Raw genomic sequence first — 19,940 nt, 5'->3', positions numbered from 1 at the left:
AAACATGGCGTCCTAAGCCACTAACATTTTTCGACAGAAACACGATTTATCATAATAAAAATGTCCTACTTTGAGCTGTTCTTCCATCAGTATCTTGGGCAAAGGATCCTTTCTTGGGAGTAATCGTCTTTTGGTGGAAAGCTGTCCTCTTGCCATGTGGAAATGCCAACTGCGTTCGGGATGAACTGGAAGCGTGCCCAGCAATTCACAGCGTTTCAGAAATAAATGTCCCAAAATCGCACTAAACGGATATAAATTGCTATAAAACGCTTTAAATTAACTACCTTATGATGTTTTTAACTCCCATAACGAGTAGAAACATGACCCGAGTAATATTACTCCCTCCACTAATGCTTGGAACAGGCGCGGGTCGATGTCCTCCAGGCGCATTACGCAGCAAGAAAAGAGTTCCTAGCTACAGGGTTTTTCAATTTGTAGTGCCTGTGAACGCGCAATCGACCCCATTCAAATCGTCATCACGTAAAGGCACCCAGGGGAAGACGTAAGCAGTGTCCGTTTACTCATAGCAATAACAGTGCCCTTTTAACTGACTCCAGATCAGGGGCCAAAATTTCTGAAATCTGACTCCATGTCAGGGAAATTGCTGTAGAATGGGCTCTGTTCCACTTAGAGACAAAATTTCAACTCCTATACATTTACATTTACATTTAAGTCATTTAGCAGACGCTCTTATCCAGAGCGACTTACCTATAGAAACTATAGACTGTTTTCTATCCAATAATAATAATAATATGCATATTGTTCGATCAAGGATTTTGTGGGAAGCTGTTTCAAAAATTACACGATTAGCATAAATAGTCACAACAGCGCCCCCATCCTCAACAGGTTAAGTCGAGATTATTGCTTCATTCTTTCAATAACGTAATGGGAAAAATAGTTAATTTTCTATTTTGGCAACTCTATTGCTGCGAAAAACTTATTTCTGACTACTACTCAGGCCTTATGGGAAGGTTTTGAGTAGTCATTGGACTAGAAATGTATACTAGACCTAGTAACCCTGTAGTCAACGGACCTGTTTAATGCCATTAGCTGATTTTGTTTGAATAGAGCCTTGATATAGACGTGTTACCCCCTGGCTACTTTGTTGTTTTCTAGCACGGACTGTATTACTTACTGTATGCTGACATTGTTGCATGTGGGACATATTTGGGAGACAGACCGGTTGATAGACCTAAACAGCAGCGCCACAGCTAAGCGGTGAACAATCTGAGAGACAAGGCAAGAAGGGCCTTCTACGCCATCAAAAGGAACATAAAATTCGACATACCAATTAGGATCTGGCTAAAAAATACTTGATTCAGTTATAGAAGCCATTGCTCTTTGTGATTGTGAGGTTTGGGATCCACTCACGAACCAAGAATTCATCAAATGTGACAAACACTCAAAATATCCCGTGTACAGCGTAAAACACAAAATAATGCATGCAGAGCAGAATTAGGCCGATACCTGCTAAATAACCAAATCCATAAATGAGCCGTTAAATTCTATAACCACCTAAAAGGAGGCAATTCCCAAACCTTCCATAAAAAAGCCATCACCTACAGAGAGATTAACCTGGAGAACAGTCCCCTAAGCAAGCTGTGCATGATTTCCTGCAAGACAGTAATGTCAGTGTTCTGCCATGGCCAGCGAAAACCCCGGATCTGGGACCTGTTGGATCGGAGGGTGAGAGCTAGGGCCATTCCCCCCAGAAATGTCCTGGAACTTGCAGCAAGAACTGGCAAATCTGGTGCAGTCCATGAGGGGGAGATGCACTCCAGTAATTAGTATCTGGTGTTGTCACCAGCTGCATTGACTGTTACTTTTGATTTTGACCCCCCTTTGTTCAGGGACACATTATTCTATTTACGTTAGTCACATGTCTGTGGAACTTGTTCAGTTTATGCCTCAGTTGTTGAATCTTGTTATGTTCATGCAAATATTTACACATGTTAACTTTGCTGAAAATGAATACAATTGACAGTGAGAGGACGTTTCTTTTTTTGCTGGAGTCCACCTGTGGTAAATTCAATTGATTGGACATGATTTGGAAAGGCACACACCTGTCTTTATAAGGTCCCAGAGTTGACAGTGCATGTCAGAGCAAAAACCAAGCAATGATGTCGAAGGAATTGTCCGTAGATCCCCGAGACAGGATTGTGTCGAGGCACAGATCTGCAGCATCGAAGGTCCCCAAGAACACAGTGGCCTTCATCATTCTTAAATAGAAGAAGTTTGGAACCAGCAAGACTCTTCCTAGAGCTGGCTGCCCGGTCAACCTGAGCAATCGGGAGAGAAGGGCCTTGGTCAGGAAAGTGACCAAGAACCCGATTGTCACTCTGATAGAGCTCCAGAGTTCCTCTGTGGAGATGATAGAACCTTCCAGAAGGACAACCATCTCTGCAGCACTCCGCCAATCAGGCCTTTATGGTAAAGTGGCCAGACGGAAGCCAGGCCTCAGTAAAAGGCCTGCGTGGAGTTTGCTAAAAGCCACCTATAGACTGTCTGGTCATGAGGAATAAGATTCTCTGGCCTGATGAAACAAGATTGAACTCGTTGGCCTGAATGCCAAGTGTCACGTCTGGAGGAAACCTGGCACCATCCCTACGGTGAAGCATGGTGATGGCAGCATAATGCTGTGGGGATTTTTTTCAGCGGCAGTCTGGGAGACTAGTCAGGATCAAGGGAAAGTTGAATGGAGCAAAGCACAGAAAGATCCTTGATGAAAATCTGATCCAAAGCGCTCAGGACCTCAGACCTGGGCAAAGGTTGATCTTCCAAAAGGACAATGACCCTAAGCACACAGCCAACACAACACTGAGGTGGCTTTGGCACAAGTCTCTGAATGTCACTGAGTAGCCCAACCAGAGCCCGGACTTGAACCCAGTCAAACTTGTCTGGATAGACCTGAAAATAGCTGTGTAGCAACGCTCCCCAGCCAACCTGACAGAGCTTGAGAGGATCTGCAGTGTAGAATGGGAGAAACATCCGAAAATACAGGTGTGCTTAGCTTGTAGAGTCATACTGAAGAAGACTTGAGGCTGTAATTACTGCCAAAATGTGCTTCAATAAAGCACTGAGTAAATGGTCTGAATATTTATGTGATGTTTCAGTTTTTGATGTGTAATGCATTTGAGAAAAAATCTATAAATCTGTTTGTGCTTTGTCATTATGGGGTATTATGTGTAGATTTATGAGGGGAAAAATTATTTAAGCAATTTTAGAATAAGGCTGTGTCATGACGCTAGCCCTTTCAAAGAATTGGCTAGCAAAGATGTGAACAATCCCCCCTCTCCTGTTAGGAAGGGGGGGGGGCAGTTTTACGACTTTACAACCACATCGTAAATTCCTTGAAGAGACTCTTGTCTCCCTGACCATGAAGTATGGGAGAGAGAGGGTCACAGTACAACAAAGGTGGAGAAGCTAGCTACAACCTAGTCATTTTTGTTTCATGTTGTGACCTCATGAAAGACAATACAGCCACATTACCCTAACTCTGTTTATACAGGTTCCTCAGTTATGAGGCTTGCATGAAATTATTGTATAAATAAATGAGTAAAGATGAAACTATTTGCAAAATTATGTAATGTGATGTTAACCATTAAATTGAGAGAATTGTCTTCCCTGTGAAGTTCAAATAAGTCAGTAGCCACGCCCAAGTGAATAGACATTGGTTGGAAATGATGAACCAACCACTTTTCTACATTTCAATAAAATCCCCGTGACCCAAAGTCACCTCAGCTCCAAATAACGGGAGGACTTGTCCTCCATGTTGAAAAGGGCTAATTTCAACTCTACAGGCCAGGAAACAAGAGAGCTTGTTCCACACGTGAAGGGGTATGAACTCTGAACTATTGATCCCCTAAAGAAGAAGTGCATACTAAACTAGCATATATCTGACTGCAGCTGAACATATGCGCAAATCTAGTACGAGAACACTGACCCGACAAGGAAGCATCTCCAGAGAGAGATGTACCTCTCAGACCACTTGAACCTCTCGCACAACAACCCAGAAGAATCTACAAAGTACAATGGCAACATTGACTGTGCAAACCAGAGCCTCACATCACCAGCTCAACTATCGAAGCCAGCTTCACGTAAATACAATGCATTGCTTTTCCGAATGAGCGATCGTTGGTGGCATATGGATTTATGTGAGAATAGCCTCCCAGGTCCAATAGAGACCCATGTTCCTTAGTCTTCCTTCCAAAACCCCCTTCTCTTCTCTCAGAATCTATTGTGTTATAACCAAACTGTTTTTATTTAGTCCACTAGGGACGGTATTTACTGTATAATGTTATTATGTATTGCACAGTCTGTAATTGTTTAATTAGTTAGAAAATAAATAATTAAGCCAATTTCTGTATGGATGATTCATAAGTAAAGGCTGGGTTGGTGCAGACAACCAGGAATTTTACAACGTTCAGATGAGACTGATATTAGGTTAAAAAAAGAATTACTGATTGACTGCTATTGATATAAAAGATCTTCAGATCTTTAAGAGTGGATTCGGGAGATAGCTGCTCTATATAAACTAATACTTCCATGATGCCCCGGATTCCTAATGAGTAGTTATTTCAAGATTAATTTAATCAAATAATTAATGTGTCATCTCACATTAAAGAAGTCAGAAACACGACAGCTGTAACATAACAAAATGTGGAAAAGTCAAGTGGTCTGAATACTTTCCAAATGCACTGTATATGTTTTGACCATGACAGTTTACAATCTGACGTAACGGCAAGTAATTTAGTCTACCTAACTTGTTCAAAAGCCACACCATTAATTACCAGATTCAGCTGAGGTCTAGAATTTATTGAATGATTTGTACCTAATACAATGCTCTTAGTTTTAGAGATGTTCAGGACCAGTTTATTACAGGACACCAATTCCAAAACAGACTGCAACTCTTTGTTAAGGGTTTCAGTCACTTCATTAGTTGTGGTTGCTGATGAGAATATGGTTGAATCATCAGCATACATGGACACATATGCTTTGTTTAAACTTCTTGCCACTATAGGGGGTGCTGTTTCGCATTAGCATAATTTGCTCTACAGATTAAACTGCCTAGTACTCAATTCTTGCTCGTACAATATGCATATTATTGTTATTATTGGATAGAAAACACTCTCTAGTTTCTATAGCCGTTTGAATTATGTCTCTGAGTGGAACAGAACTCATTCTACAGCACTTTTCCTGATATGGAGTGAGATTTCAGAAATCTTGGCCTCTGGTCCCAGGCCAGTTTTAAAGTCCCTGTAAATCCTATGAGGATACAAACACTGCCCACGCCTTCCTCTAGATGTCAGTAAGAGGTGACAATTCGAATGGAGTCGATTGCGCAATCAGGGCCTGTATAAAAGAGCACAAGGCGGAAGTGGCTTTCTTTTCCTGCTGCACCTGACGCACGAAGGACGTCGGACTGGCTCTCTTTCCAAGCTTTGGTTTAGCCACTTATATATCGCCGGTCATGTTTTTACTCGTTATAGGTGTTAAAAACATCATAAGGTAATTAATTTAAACCGTTTTATAGCAATTTATATCCGTTTAGAGCGATTTTGAGGCATTGCTTTGTGTTGCACTTTGAAGCGCCGGGCACGTCTCGGGGTCCCGGTCGAACGTTAGTGGGCATTTCGACGGACAAGAGGACATCTTTCGACCAAAAGAAGATTAGACCCAAGAAAGGATACATTGCCCAAGATTCTGATGGAAGATCACCTCATAGTAGGAAATATTTAAGAGGATAAATCGTTGTTCTGTCGAAAAATGTTAAACGCATATTCCGACATTTTCTTTGGTATAGCTTCGCTTAGCGAACCCTGTATTGCACAGTAAGGATAATTTTAGAAATGTAATTCAGCGATTGCATTAAGAACTCATTTGTCTTTCGATAGCTGTCCAACTTATATTTTTTTTGTCAAGTTTATGAATAGTTTTTCATGAGACAAGATCACTGTCAAATATGGCGCCCGACATTTTCATGCTAATTTTGCTAGTATTGTCATTGTATAACCACGTTTTTTTTGTGGCTAAATATGCACATTTTCGAACAAACTCTATATGTATGTTGTAATATGATGTTACAGGAGTGTCATCGGAAGAATTCTGAGAAGGTTAGTGAAAAAATTTATATATTTTGGCGATGATTACGTTATCGCTCTCTTTGGCTTGAATCAATGCTCTGGTAACGTTTGCACATGTGGTATGCTAATATAACGATTTATTGTGTTTTCGCTGTAAAACACTTAAAACATCTGAAATATTGTCTGAATTCACAAGATCTGTGTCTTTCCATTGCTGTGAGCTGTATATTTTTAAGAAATGTTTTATGATTAGTAATTAGGTAATACACGTTGCTCTCTGTATTTATTCTAGTCGAGTTGTGATGGTGGGTGCAATTGTAAACTATGATTTATACCTGAAATATGCACATTTTTCTAACAAAGCCTATCCTATACAATAAATATGTTATCAGACTGTCATCTGATGAGGTTTTTTCTTGGTTAGTGGCTATCAATATCTTTATTTGGCCGAATTGGTGATAGCACCTGATGGAGTAAGAAACTGATGGAGTTAGAAAAGTGGTGTATTTTGCTAACGTGGTTAGCTAATAGATTTACATATTTTGTCTTCCCTGTAAAACATTTAAAAAATCTGAAATGGTGGCTTTATTCACAAGATCTGTATCTTTCATTTGGTGTCATGGACTTGTGATTTAATGATATTTAGATGCTACTCTTTAATTGTGACGCTATGCTAGCGATGCTAATCAGTGTGGGGGGGGGGGGGGGTGATTCCGGATATGGGGTTGAGGTTCGTGAAAGGTTAATGAAGGTGGCAGGTCATTGGTAAAAATATAAAAAGTAGAGGGCCTAGGGAGCTGCCCTGCGGTATACCACACTTTACATGTTTGACAATAGAGAAGCCATTCCATTAGATAGATTGCTCTGAATCCACAATATGTCAGAGGTTGTAAAAGCCATAACACGTTTTTTCAACAACAGGTTATGGTCAAAAATATCAAAGGCTGCACTGAAATCTAACAGTACAGCTCCCACAATCTTCTTATTATCAATTTATTTCAATCAATCATTAGTCATGTGTGTCAGTGCAGTACATGAGAGTGCCCTTTACTATAAGCATGCTGTAAGTCTGTTTGCTAAGAGCTGGCAGCAAGCTGATAAGTCAGAAGGTCATACACAGGGGATCCAAAAAGGCAAGAGTACAGGCAGGGAAAAGGCTAGTAATGTCGTCCGGGAGATCAGGCAATAGGTTGATAACAGGAAATCCGATAGGCTAAAGTACAGGCGGGGAATAGGCAAAAGGCATCGTTAGTGAGGCAGGCAAAAACTATCATACACGGGAGGAGTAAATTATGGGAAAAACAGAGCTCCGAATAGAAGTGTGTCACAAAACAAAAAATACTTCACAATGATGGGGTGCAAAGAACTGAACTAAATAGTGTATGATAATGACATACGGGTGTGTGAACAGGTGATCAGAAATCAGGTGATTGGGATCTGGAGAGTGAACTGCGTTCAGGGGATCTATGTGTTTGAGAGTGTGAGCTGGAAAATGAGTTGGAAAGTGAGCTGCATTCAGGGGATCTACGTGTTTGAGAGTGTGAGTTGGAAGCAGAAGTTACGACTAAAGGCCGATTTACCACTCTTGGGTAGCATAATTACTTTGACTACTCTCCAGGCCCTAACCATCCTCAGTAGCTTTTCATCTAAGTTGTCAATGCCAGGTGGATTGTCATTATTGATTGATAACAACACTTTTCCGACCTCTCCCACACTAACTTCACAAAATTCTAACTTGGAATGCTTTTCTTTCATCATTAGTTTTTTTTATGCATGAATATGATGGCTCACTCTTTGTTGTTGGTATTTCCTACCTAAGTTATCTCACTTTGCCAACAAGGTAATCATTCAAATAACTGCCAACAGCAAATGGTTTTGTGAGGAATAAACCATCTGATTCGATGAAAGATGGAGTTTAATTTGTCTTTCTGAGCATCATTTATTTTGAAGTAGTCCAAAGTATTTTTCCATCATTCTTTATATTGTTAATCTTGGCTTCACAATACAGTTTCTTCTTGTTTTTGTTGAGTTTAGTCACATAATTTCTCAATTTGAAGCAAGTCAGCTGTGCAGCCAGACTTATTAGCCACTCTTTTTGCCACATTTCTTTCAATCATACAGTTTTTCCATTCCTCATCAATCCATGGAGCCTTAACAGTTCTAACAGTCAGTTTCTTAACAGGTGCATGTTTATCAATAATTGGAAGAAGCAATTTCATAAATGTATCAAGTGCAGCATCTGGATGCTCCTTATTAATCTAATCAGACCAAGATATATTTTTAACATCATCCACACCACAAAATCTTTTGTATAATCTCTTATTATTATACACCATTACAGGCCCAGCTATTGGAACTTAGGCTTTCATGGATATAGCCACTATATTGTGATCACTGCATCCAATTTGATTTGTATTTATTTTTTTCCCTTTATTCAACAATGTGATCGATACATGTGGATGATCTTGTTCCTGTAGTGTTTGTAAACACCCTGGTAGGTTGATTAATATCCTGAATCAGATTACAGGCACTGGTTACAGTGAGAAACTTCCTCTTGAGCGGACAGCTTGATGAAAACCAGTCTATATTCAGGTCCCCAAGAAGGTAGACCTCTCTGTTTACATCACATAGACTATCAAGCATTTCACACATATTATTTAGATACTGACTATTAGCACTTGGTGGCTTATAGCAACACCCCAAAAGAAAAGGCTTTAGATGTGCCAAGTGAACCTGCAACCACAACACTTCAATAACACTTGATATAAGATCTTCTCTAAGCATTAATGGGATATGGCTCTGAGTATAGACCTGGCTCTCAAGAGAAGACAGGCTATGTGCACATTGCTCACACAATTTGGTGGAAACTGAGCTGCACTTCCTAACCTCCTGCCAAATGTATGCCCATATTAGAGACACACATGTCCCTCAGATTAAACAGACCCACAGAGAATTCTAAACAAATCCAATTTTGAGAAACTCACGTGTCTATTGGTTGAAATAGTACAGTGTGCCATCACAGCAGCAAGATTGTGAAGAACAAACATTGTTGTGAAGACAACCCGCGTTTATGTTTGTACTTGAACTATTTGCACATTGTTACAACATTGTGTATAGCAATAATATGACATTTTAAATGTCTCTATTCCCTTTGAACTTTTGTGAGTGTAATGTTTACGGTTTATTTTTTATTTTTCACTTTATTTATCTATTTCGCTTGCTTTGGCAACGTAAACATATATGTTTCCCATGCCAATAAAGTCCTTTGAATTTAAATGACAAAAAGGGAAACTCCCCACTTGCTCTGACATGTTTGTCTGATGGAGAGAGAGAGAGAGACAGAGCACACAATGTGTGAAAGAGAGAAAGAGTAATAGAGACGCCCCGTCTCTATTACACCCAATGTGTGTGTGTGAGAGAGAGAGAGAAACAGACAGACAGACAGAGACAGAGAGAGACGGGCATGTGGCGCAATGGGTGGGAGAACGTAGAGTGAATTATACTTAATCTGAGCACCCTATTGAAAAGAAAAATGATAAGATTTGTTCTCTGGATATTACTCTTTCTCAAAAGTGGTAAGTCTGCCTTGTCAAACTGAGAGTCAATTCCAAAAGTAGGCTACTATCGTGTTACATGACTCGTGTAATTTATGTGAATATGCTATATTATTGCAAAGTGCTATGCGGAAAAGGCTGCAGATTTTTTTGTTTTATAATTTCACAATCGCTTTTTGGTCATGTCCTTATTGTAAAAGAGAAAATGTGTTCGATGACTTACTGGTTAAATCCGGGCTGCCAACTTTTGGGCTCCAGAGTGATGAAGCAGTCTAAGACATTGCATCAGTGTGTGAGGTGTCACTACAGACACCCTGGTTCAAATCCAGGCTGTATCACAACTGCCCGTGATTGGGAGTCCCATAGGGTGGTGCACAATTGGCCGGTTTTGGCCAATGTAGGCCATCACTGTAAATAATAATTTGCTCTAAAATGACTTGCCTAGTTAAATAAAGGTTAAATAAAATTCAAATTAAAAAAAGAAAGCTTAGTGAGATTTGCAATGTGAAATTTATTGCCCCCCTGGCACAACCCCTAGACGATAATTGTACTTTTTTAAAGCTCATTTCCTGGAATTCTACGTGTTTGACATGAGTTAGGCATATGACCAGGGTAAAAAATAAATAAATAATAAACACAGGTCAGCTGTTTTCAGGATGCTTTGAACATTAAATTAACACTCAAATTTTGACACGTTTGTTACTATGAGATATAAAGTACATTTTTAATATCCATGGTTGATGCAGTGAGGAACCAAATCATAGATTACAGTCTCCTTATCCATAGACTGCTTTCAAGGTAACTCCACAAACATTTTGTAATTTGGGTGGACTATCTCTTTAAAATAGGGCTGGAAGAAAATCCTGCTTGCTGGGTGGTCCTCCTCTGAAGTGCTGTGTGTTTGAAAATGTTCTTTTTATAACAATTGATTTCTCAAAATCACCCAACCTTCATGGAAAATCTAATGAATATCAATATTCAGGTGGTTTAAGCCTACTAGTTGAAGATCCTTGCCATCATCTTACTCTACACAGACAAAATATAATGTGTTTATGAGTCATCGTACCATCTCTGCCTAGCATGTGCACAATACTAAAATGTCCAAAATTATATACTTGATTCCTGGAGCATTTAATAGCCAATGCTTATATCGTTTTTTTTAATTTAACCTTTATTTAACTAGGCAAGTCAGTTATTAATAACCAATTCGTATTTACTAAGACGGCCTACCAAAAGGCAAAAGGCCTCCTGCGGGGACGGGGGCTGGGATAAAAAATAAAATACAAACATAGGACAAAACACACATCACGACAAGAGAGACACCACAACACTACATAAAGACAGATCTAAGAAACAAATCACATATCACTGTCAAATATACAGGATACGCACGTTCTATTCCAGCTAAAAAAAATGGATATGTAGCATTTTGCAACAACAACAAAAAATGTATACACATCAATGGACAAAAAAAAAAACATAACCATTCATTTCTTATGAAAAAAAACTGGTGGATATAGTGTTTTGGAGGTAAACTCTTCAAATCTATCCCTGAGTAAAGTAGTCATAGTTCTTGTACCCAGTCAACATTCAAAATGTAAAGTTTCATCATGCCCTGTTCAACTTACCCAGAACATCTAGCTTTACATCTGCAACAGTCCGATTATGACAGACACACTCATACGGGCCCTTGTCATTGTACACAGCGGAGATGATTGTAAGAGAGAGAGGTCTTTGTTGATGTTCACCCTCTTCTTATTTGTACGACTTATTCAAAACTGTCCATGAATGGATAACATATCCTCATGTAATTCCTTTTCAAAGACGCAAGTAGGCATATCAGATTTCAAATATGTGATTACAGTGGCAAAATTGTGAAGAAGTGGAATAATCAAATATGTGTGGAGAATAACAGTAGTGTTCTTGCTGATAGACAAACGAAATGGCAGCAGAAAGACAGACCTACACTACAATAGGTTTTATACAGGGAAGTTTGGTAGGGTGGCCTGATTTGTAACTATGAAAATAATTTTGTCAAACAGATTGTGAACCCAAAAGTGTAAATTGTATTCTAGAGGGGCGACAATAACTAGAAACATAATTGGTTAGGATGCAGGGGCAGATGTGTCATCTATTCTTCAGGAGATTGAATTAGCTATTTACTTTATTTAGTCTGATCAGTGGAACAATTCTCATTCTTCACAATGGGCAAAAAGATAGGCTCATTACTGCGTTTAACTATTCCCCACACGTATTTGATTATTCGACTTCTTCACAATTTTGCCACTGTAATCATATATTTGAAATCTGATATGCCTACTTGTGTCTTTGAAAATGACTTACATGAGGCCATGTATTTTTGCAGCCATTCATGGACAGTTTTGAATAATTCAAATAAGCATAAGATAATAAAGGCTCCAGGAATCAAAAATCATTTTCAAATGTTTGTATTGTGCAGAGGTTATGAGGCAGAGATGGTAGGGGGGCACAACTCATAAACACATTATATTTTGTCTGTGTAGAGTAAGATGATGGCAAGGATCTTCAACTAGTAAACATAAACCACCTGAATATTGATATTAATTTGATTTTTCTTGAAGGTTGGGTGATTTTGAGTTTTTTAACAACAACATTTTCAAACACCCAGCACTTGGGAAAAAGACCAGGGGGGGCAACCCTCCTGGAGAGCAAGCAGTATTTACTTCCAGCCCTATTTTAAATAGATAGTTCACCCAAATTACAAAATACACAATGTTTGTGTCCTTACCTTGAAAGCAGTCTATGGACAAGCAGACTGCAATCTATGATTTGGTTACCCACTGCCATCAACCAATAACATTAATTGTTCAGAGCCTTGGTGTAGTGGTAACACTACCCAGCACGTGTCTCATATAACTTTCCACCTGAGAACAGGGATCAATCCCTGCATCCAACGTTCCCACTGTTTCTAGCATTTGCTTGTCTCCTTATCTCATTTCATTACTGTCTGAATAAAATGTCAATCCACCAAACAAATATTAGCATACTTTACATTTCATCCCATCAAAATCTCAAAGTAACAAAGTTGTCGAATTTTGAGTGTTCATTTAATGTTCGAAGCATCCTGAATACACCTTTTTCCACCAAGGTCATAGACCTAAGCCATGTCAAAATACGTAGAATTGCTGTAAATTTGCTTTAAAACAGTCAAATCTCCTTGGAGGGGGAGAGGGGGACCCCCAGTCCCCCGTCTAGGGATTGCGCCAGGGGTCAATGAAATTCACAGAGCAGACCGCACTCCAAGCTTTTTTCAAAAGTTGTCAGCCCTGTAAGAGGTGTGCCGTGGAAGCTAATGAAGAGGGTGAAATGAATGTGTGTTTCACGCGCGTTGGCAGCTCTGGGTTAAATAAAGGTCAAAATAGTCGTATTTAGTGTTCACGAGTTAGAAATGTGAACTAAAGTGTAGGCTACACCAGGGGCGAAAATCTGATATCAACCTTGGAGGGGACAATTACATTACATTTTCTCAAGAGCAATTCCTGAGGGGGACACCAAAAGTAGTGCTGTAACACATAGCCTACGTTGTAATATGTTAAATGTATATTGAGGAACCATAATTCCTACAACTGAATAATTGATAGGTACAGTAGTTAACTGAAGGGTTTAACCAACTTGTTCAAATGTTTAAATCATTATAATACTACTACTAATAATAGTTATAGCAGTGCTCCTTACCAGTCCAGTATGTATGCAGGTATTCGTACTTACAACTAGCAATATCAAGAAAGGCCAGTAGGTAGCAATGGTACTGTACACTGTATGGGTGTAGTTTTCATAAATACAATGAACATGGTGTGATCTCATCTAAAATAATCTCCATTGAGAACCATCACAAAGTTAGTCTCCGTATTGAATTGACCTTTTAATTTGACTTTTTCTGATACATTTATATAGTCATTAAATGTGCCACTGGCCTGAGTCTACTACAATATCTTTACAAGAACAAAAAGCTTAAAATAAGTACAGTTCTAAAAGCAAAATAACTACTTCAATGAAAAACCCAAATAAATCAAACAAAATATCCTTCAGTCAGTGTCTCAACTCTTCAAACACCAGCTATGGACAAGTATGTCGCACAAAGTATGCAATTTTAAATAAAATAACATGAAATAAATAATTTAAGTGTACTGTCATGTACTAAAAACTACTCTCCTCTAGGCTGCTTAGTACCCGCTCATACTGCCCTAGCACAGCTCTAATAGCAGTATTCCGCACAGTCCACCTTGTTGGACATAGGGGTTTCCGGGTGGGCAGATGTGTTTCTTTGGACGTGGCAATTGATTCAAACATGCTCTTAAACTTTCCTGACTGGCCATAGAGGACACCTAACTGATGGACCCAAGAAAGGGAATCCCGGATCAGTGGTGTAATCAGATTTACACAGTGTGCTCCACAATGGACATAGAGGGCTAATGGCTGCTGCCTTCTCACAATTGCCTGTGCACCTGTGTATTTTCCTGCCATGTTTGAGGCACCATCGTAACTCTGCCCACGTAAGCCAGACATGGGCAAATTGAGCCTCAACAACACTTCAGTTGCCACTTTCGCAATGCCCTCGCCTGTTGTCTCCGACACCCTGTATAGCCCAATAAACTCCTCGTGAGGGACAAGGTCATGGTCAACATAATGCAAAAAGACACTCTCCTGTTCAGCACCAGAGACATCTTGAGTACCATCAACAATTAATGAAAATTGTACAATCGGAAGAGACCTAATCTCAGCTGCAATGCCTCGAATGATTGTAATGGCCATGATGTTCAGAATTTCATTCTGTGCTTTGGGGCCTCTTGAAACGTCAACACTCTGTTGGCAAGAGTTTGCGGTTCAAAAATTGTGGGTGTGGCTGATATGGTTTTGTGCCATCACTGAGGTAACTGGACAATGCTGTGCCACTGTCCCCTATACTGGTGCTGCTGGCAACAAGGGTGACACCTGGTCCTGCCGTGGCTGTGACATTGTTCTCTGAAGTCTCTCTCCCTGGCTCTTTCCCTTTCACCACCCTCACTGACTCAGTCTGTCTCCTAGAAAAGAAATAAGGTGTTTGCCGTACTCCTAACTACCGGTACCCAAAACTACACAATTAATCACAACAGCAATACCATTGCCATAAACAAATCTTAGTTTAGTCATCAGTTTAAGTTGAGAGCGGGGGTATCCATGGCATTTTCCAATTATGTCCCTATTTTACAAGTTAAAAAAATTGAGAACCTTTCATAATGTTGCCAAACAAAGACTCAACAAACTTACCTGAGACTCCCTGTCCCTGCCTATCTGTCCCCAGCTCTGCTGTCTGTGTGCCATCTGTTGCCTGCTCTGCCATCTGTTGCCTGCTCTGCCTAATGACATCATTGTGAAACATTCCATTAGCATTTCACTTCTTTCTTATGAACATTTTATCAACTCGTCTTTGAGATATTAGGCTACTAGAGTTCTTACTTTGCGTTTTGGTGTACTGAAAAATACTCTGATGTCCGTATTTTTACTTTTTTCTGCCATTTTTCTACCTGGCTGGCTGGCTGGCCGGTCTAGCTGCACACACACACATTTACACATTTACACAATATGCTACAACCTTTTCTAATTTTAATATAGTTTGTTTCATATTGGCTGGCTTCCAACAATAGCTGAATTTGTAAAGCTAGCGAGCACCAATTCCGTTTCTGTGGTGTTTGCTATAATCAAAAAAAAAAAAAGTGAAATAAAATACATTTTTAAAAGTTCACTAGCGACAATTTAGCTTTTGCAACGAGACCATTAAATATATTTAAGACAATGGTATAAGAGAGTGTAGTTCTGTTCAGTTTGGACTTCAGTTTATCGCTAACCTTATCACAGGGACTTTGAAGCACTACAGCTGCATGCTGATCTTGGAATAAACTAACGATAGCAAAGATTCCATCTTTGACGACGCCACATTAATGGAATAGGTACTAGCTAGCTTGTTAATGTTTGCTTTAGTTTGCGCGCTAGCTCTGCAAATTCAGCTAGTGTGTGAACCCTGCCAACATAAAAATGTAAACATTGCTATGGCGCGATTGACTGGATTAACCTCACGTCAGTTACGTACATGTGCCTTTCGGACAGTAGATACGAACCCTCTATTACCTTGCCAGCTAAAGAACTGGCAGTGGATCAAACCATTGTGAGGCAAAGGGAGGGGTGGTCGCAATCTTTTGAAACTTAAAAAGGCGCTATTAAGTGTCTATAATCAGCACAACTGCTTTCATTGCGTATTATTAATATTATTGAAATTACATAGTTATGTTTACAGTGATAGATTGGGGGGGGACAAATCATATTTTTCCCAGGATGGGGGGGTCGTGTCCCCCCCGTCCCCCCTGGGATTTCCGCCTATGGGCTACACCTAGTAGCCATAACTACAACTCAAAGGATTATAAAATAATAATACAAAGACAATACAAACAAAAACGTACGTACTGTAGGTCACTACATACTGTAAAAGTAGAAATAAATTAAGCCTAGTCAATCATGTGCTTGGCTTGGATCCGGGATCACCTACAGGATTTAGTCCTGTTAATGTCTAGTATTGATGTAGCTACTGCCCTTAGCCAATGTTTTATTTCTTCCTTTCAGGTCTGATTGATGCTGTAAATGTGACGGGAAGAGAGGGAAGGAAAGTAACTTTACCGACTGGACTTACTGAACTACGTAGCGGCATTATTATAGCATGGTCTTTCCCATTGAGTCGTTCAGATTCATTTGATAACATAGCTCTGCTGAATGCTGGTGTGATTACAATGAACTACAGTAGGAAGTTCAAAGACAGACTGAAGCTGAATACTCAGACTGGATCTCTCACCATCAGAAACCTCACCATCAACGACTCTGGACTTTATAAAATAGTTATCATCGATACACAGAGTTCATCTAAGATTGCAAATCTAACTGTCTATGGTGCGTGTCTGGCTTCTTTTTTTACTTCCCTTTTTTCCATTCTCCCATTTAGTCTGTTACCCAGAGTTGTTTTCAATGAAGATCAAGAAAGACCTTTGTATTTAGTTACATGTTTTTAAACTAACATTTACCATGGCTGATCTGAGTCTGCCACATGTTTGCAAAAGAAGTAGCCCACTTCTTCATATATGTTTAGGTCTCATATATGACATCTTAGTTTTACTGTAACACATTATTTTTTATCTCTGTTTGTCATTGAGTCACTGCTTAATCATTCTGCTATCCCAGCCTCAGTGTCTGCTCCTCACATCAGTCACTCAGTGGACAGTCCATTTAAAAACGTGAGCTGTTCCTTGGTGTGCACTGTGAAGAACGGGAGAGAGGTAATCTTGTCCTGGTACAGAGGAGAGGAGATATTCAACCAGACCAGCAGCCCTGATCTTCTCGCCAATCTCTCTCTCCCTCTGGAGATTAAAAAAATAAACGCTGACACCTACAGATGTGAGGCTTCCAACCCTGCTTACTCAAAACCAACTCCACTCAACTTTCAAACACTCTGCCCTCATTTGTCCTCACGCTCTGCCATCAAAGGTATGTCAACACTGCATATAGTATTGTTTTTCCTTTTTGTGGGTCAGTGAGAGCCAACACCCAGACAGTGTCTGCTCTTCATTTCCTCACTAACAACTTATTTTGTAGGATAGTAAGGGGAGAAATATTTTTAACAGTAAAACCTGAGGGTAGTTTTTACAAAATCCCTCAACATGCGTATTATCATATTGTAATTATTTTAACTTATGTATTACAGCCAGCTGATTTCTGTATTCATTTGCCTATGAGCCTTGTAGCCTACTTTATAATACCTTCATCAATGTCATTAATCGGTATTGACTAAAGCACATGGCATGGGTTTGAACAGCTGAATTTCACTTAGACAGGAAGAATATAGGCTGCAGGTGAATACAGGGCAAGGCCACATACAACATACAGTTGATTAACAAATATGGTAGATGAGAAAAAGTGAATGAAATAGATATGACAAGCAATGCCAAATGAGTGACTGAACAGTTCCCTCCCCCCACCCTCCATTTTACTCCTGACAGAGTCTGGCCCCAATCCTGTCGCAATCGCACTGGTCACATTGTTAGCAGTTGGGATAATAAGTGGCGGTATATTCTGTGCAGTTAAAATAAGAACATGTGGAGGTAAGTACAATCTGTGTTACAGTTCACATCATACAGAGCACCCTGAAGGTAACAAACACAGAACATAGGTAATTGTGTAATACCATGCCTTTTCCCTAAATGTCAATGCAGCCTGCATGCAAAGTGAAGAAGACCAACATTATGCTGATGTGAACTTTCAGAGATTGGTAAGGTCAATGTTTATGGATGTGTGCATGCACTGTGCATATACAGTATGAGTGCATGCACTGTGTATATATGTGTGCATGCACTGTGCATATATGTGCGTGCATATTATGATTCTTTCTATGCAACTTCTGTATCTGTGAACACACACACACATTTTAGGATGGAAGTGGTCACTTGTTGTTGGCTTGTATAACATACCAGCCAATGTGATAATACAGAATACATAAGAACAAGCACAGTTTGCAAATGGGTGGATCTTATTGAATTATAGGCTTCTGTTTCTAATTGTTTATGTGCTGGCTTTACAGGTTGGGGATATACCGGTATCTGGCACCGGAGGAGTCTGTTCACCAGAGGAGTCTGTTTTGTACGCAGATGTCAGAATCTCACCTTCTGTTCAGACAGGACTGGATTCAATCACTCCTCTCTCAAAGCTGTGACCTTGGCGTGGTTTAGAGGCTTGTGTGTCTCAATGACCCTGAGAGCTACGCCGGAGGGGGCTTTGGCCCCTGGTAGGTTTGGCCATTCCGGATTGGTCTCCGGTGAGGGGCCAGACCAACGACAGCATTGGTCCTACATGTTTCACGTTGACATGGTGCTATAGGTATGCAACTATACCACTCTGACAATGTTACATGCTGTGTGTACAGTTGAAGTCGGAAGTTTACATACACTTACGTTGTAGTCATTAAAACCCATTTTTCAACCACTCCACAAATGTATTGTTAACAAACTATAGTTTTGGCAAGTCGGTTTGGACATCTACTTTGTGCATGACACAAATACTTTTTCCAACAATTGTTTTCAGACAGATTATTTCACTTATAATTCACTGTATCACAATTCCAGTGGGTCAGAAGTTTACATACACTAAGTTGACTGTGATTTTAAACAGTTTGGAAAAATCCTGAAAATGATGTCATTGCTTTAGAGCAGGGGTGTCAAAGTCAAATGGACGGAGGGCCAAATAAAAATTTTAGCTACAAGCCGAGGGCCGGACTGTTCGAATGTTCATTGAAAAATTTTTAAATGACGCATATAGTCTAGTGAACCTAATTGAACCTACTGAAAACCTAACAAATATATTCCAATATGATCAGATAAATAAAGCAATATTTTCTTATGGCTCTGTCAGTAATCTTTAATTTTCAACAGACACAAAAGACAAATTTCCTTTATATAAAAATCCCCATAACATGAACATTAAATGAAAGAAACCGGTATTCAAGGCACCATCAGTAGCCTATATTTTCTATTTTAGCAAAAGTGGGCTAAATTTACTTCAAAGAAAAAAACAATAATAGCAATTTTCTATCATCCACTCAACTGAAATATTTTTAAAATATAATTGGATTGAAATACAATAAAATAAAGTGCAAAAATCTATTAATCAAAAACAACACTTTGTTTAAGGAGAAGTAACATGCAGTGAAAACAAATATTAAACTTTAACTTTTAAACTTGAACTGAGTAAAAACTCTAAATATGTGATTGCACAGTAATGTTCACTTGTTTGAGGTTGAGGGTGATACTTGGTGGTGTCCCATCTTTTCCACAAGTTCATCAATGTTCGGGGTAAGGCTCTGAGCTGAGGAAATCCTCAGAATTGAGTGGAGGTGTTCAGCAGTAAGTCGACTTCTGTGTGATGTTTTGTTCAGGTTCATCAAAGAAAACAGTTGTTCACACAGGTATGTGCTGCCAAACATAGACAACGTTTGAGCAGCCTGGATGCGCAGCTGGGGCATTGTGTCGGGGAGGAAACGGGCGAACTCCGCAGCACCCACTGCCGCATATTTTGCCCTCAGTGCATCATTGCATTGGAGGTCAATCAACTCCATTTGGAGGTTTGGTGGTGAGCTCTCCACGTCAACAGCAAATGGGTTACCGAGCAGTTTCAACCTGCTTTTTTGTGCTTCAAAGTCAGCAAATCGGCGTCGAAAGTCAGCGGCAAGCATACCTATTTTATCAGCCAACTG

The 19,940-nt window shown here is 39.6% G+C and overlaps 1 protein-coding gene and 1 long non-coding RNA gene across 2 annotated transcripts; both read left to right on the top strand.

Annotated features, from left to right (window-relative positions):
• Positions 1 to 16,248: 16,248 nt before the first annotated feature.
• Positions 16,249 to 17,295, top strand: LOC129856132 (uncharacterized). The gene is made up of 3 exons (XM_055924237.1): positions 16,249 to 16,591; positions 16,880 to 17,182; positions 17,291 to 17,295. Exons 1-3 carry the CDS (start codon positions 16,249 to 16,251, stop codon positions 17,293 to 17,295), a joined length of 651 nt encoding a protein of 216 aa, XP_055780212.1.
• A 405-nt stretch (positions 17,296 to 17,700) lies between these two features.
• LOC129855887 (uncharacterized) lies at positions 17,701 to 19,191 on the top strand. Its single transcript, XR_008759569.1, has 3 exons — positions 17,701 to 17,796; positions 17,908 to 17,963; positions 18,273 to 19,191. It is a non-coding gene; the product is annotated as an uncharacterized LOC129855887 (long non-coding RNA).
• Positions 19,192 to 19,940: the final 749 nt, after the last annotated feature.

This window comes from Salvelinus fontinalis, chromosome 5 (assembly GCF_029448725.1).
Source record: "Salvelinus fontinalis isolate EN_2023a chromosome 5, ASM2944872v1, whole genome shotgun sequence".
NCBI classification, from domain to species: domain Eukaryota; kingdom Metazoa; phylum Chordata; class Actinopteri; order Salmoniformes; family Salmonidae; genus Salvelinus; species Salvelinus fontinalis.
The sequence above is the reverse complement of the archived record's forward strand: the minus strand, read 5'-3'. Positions and strand labels throughout refer to the sequence as shown.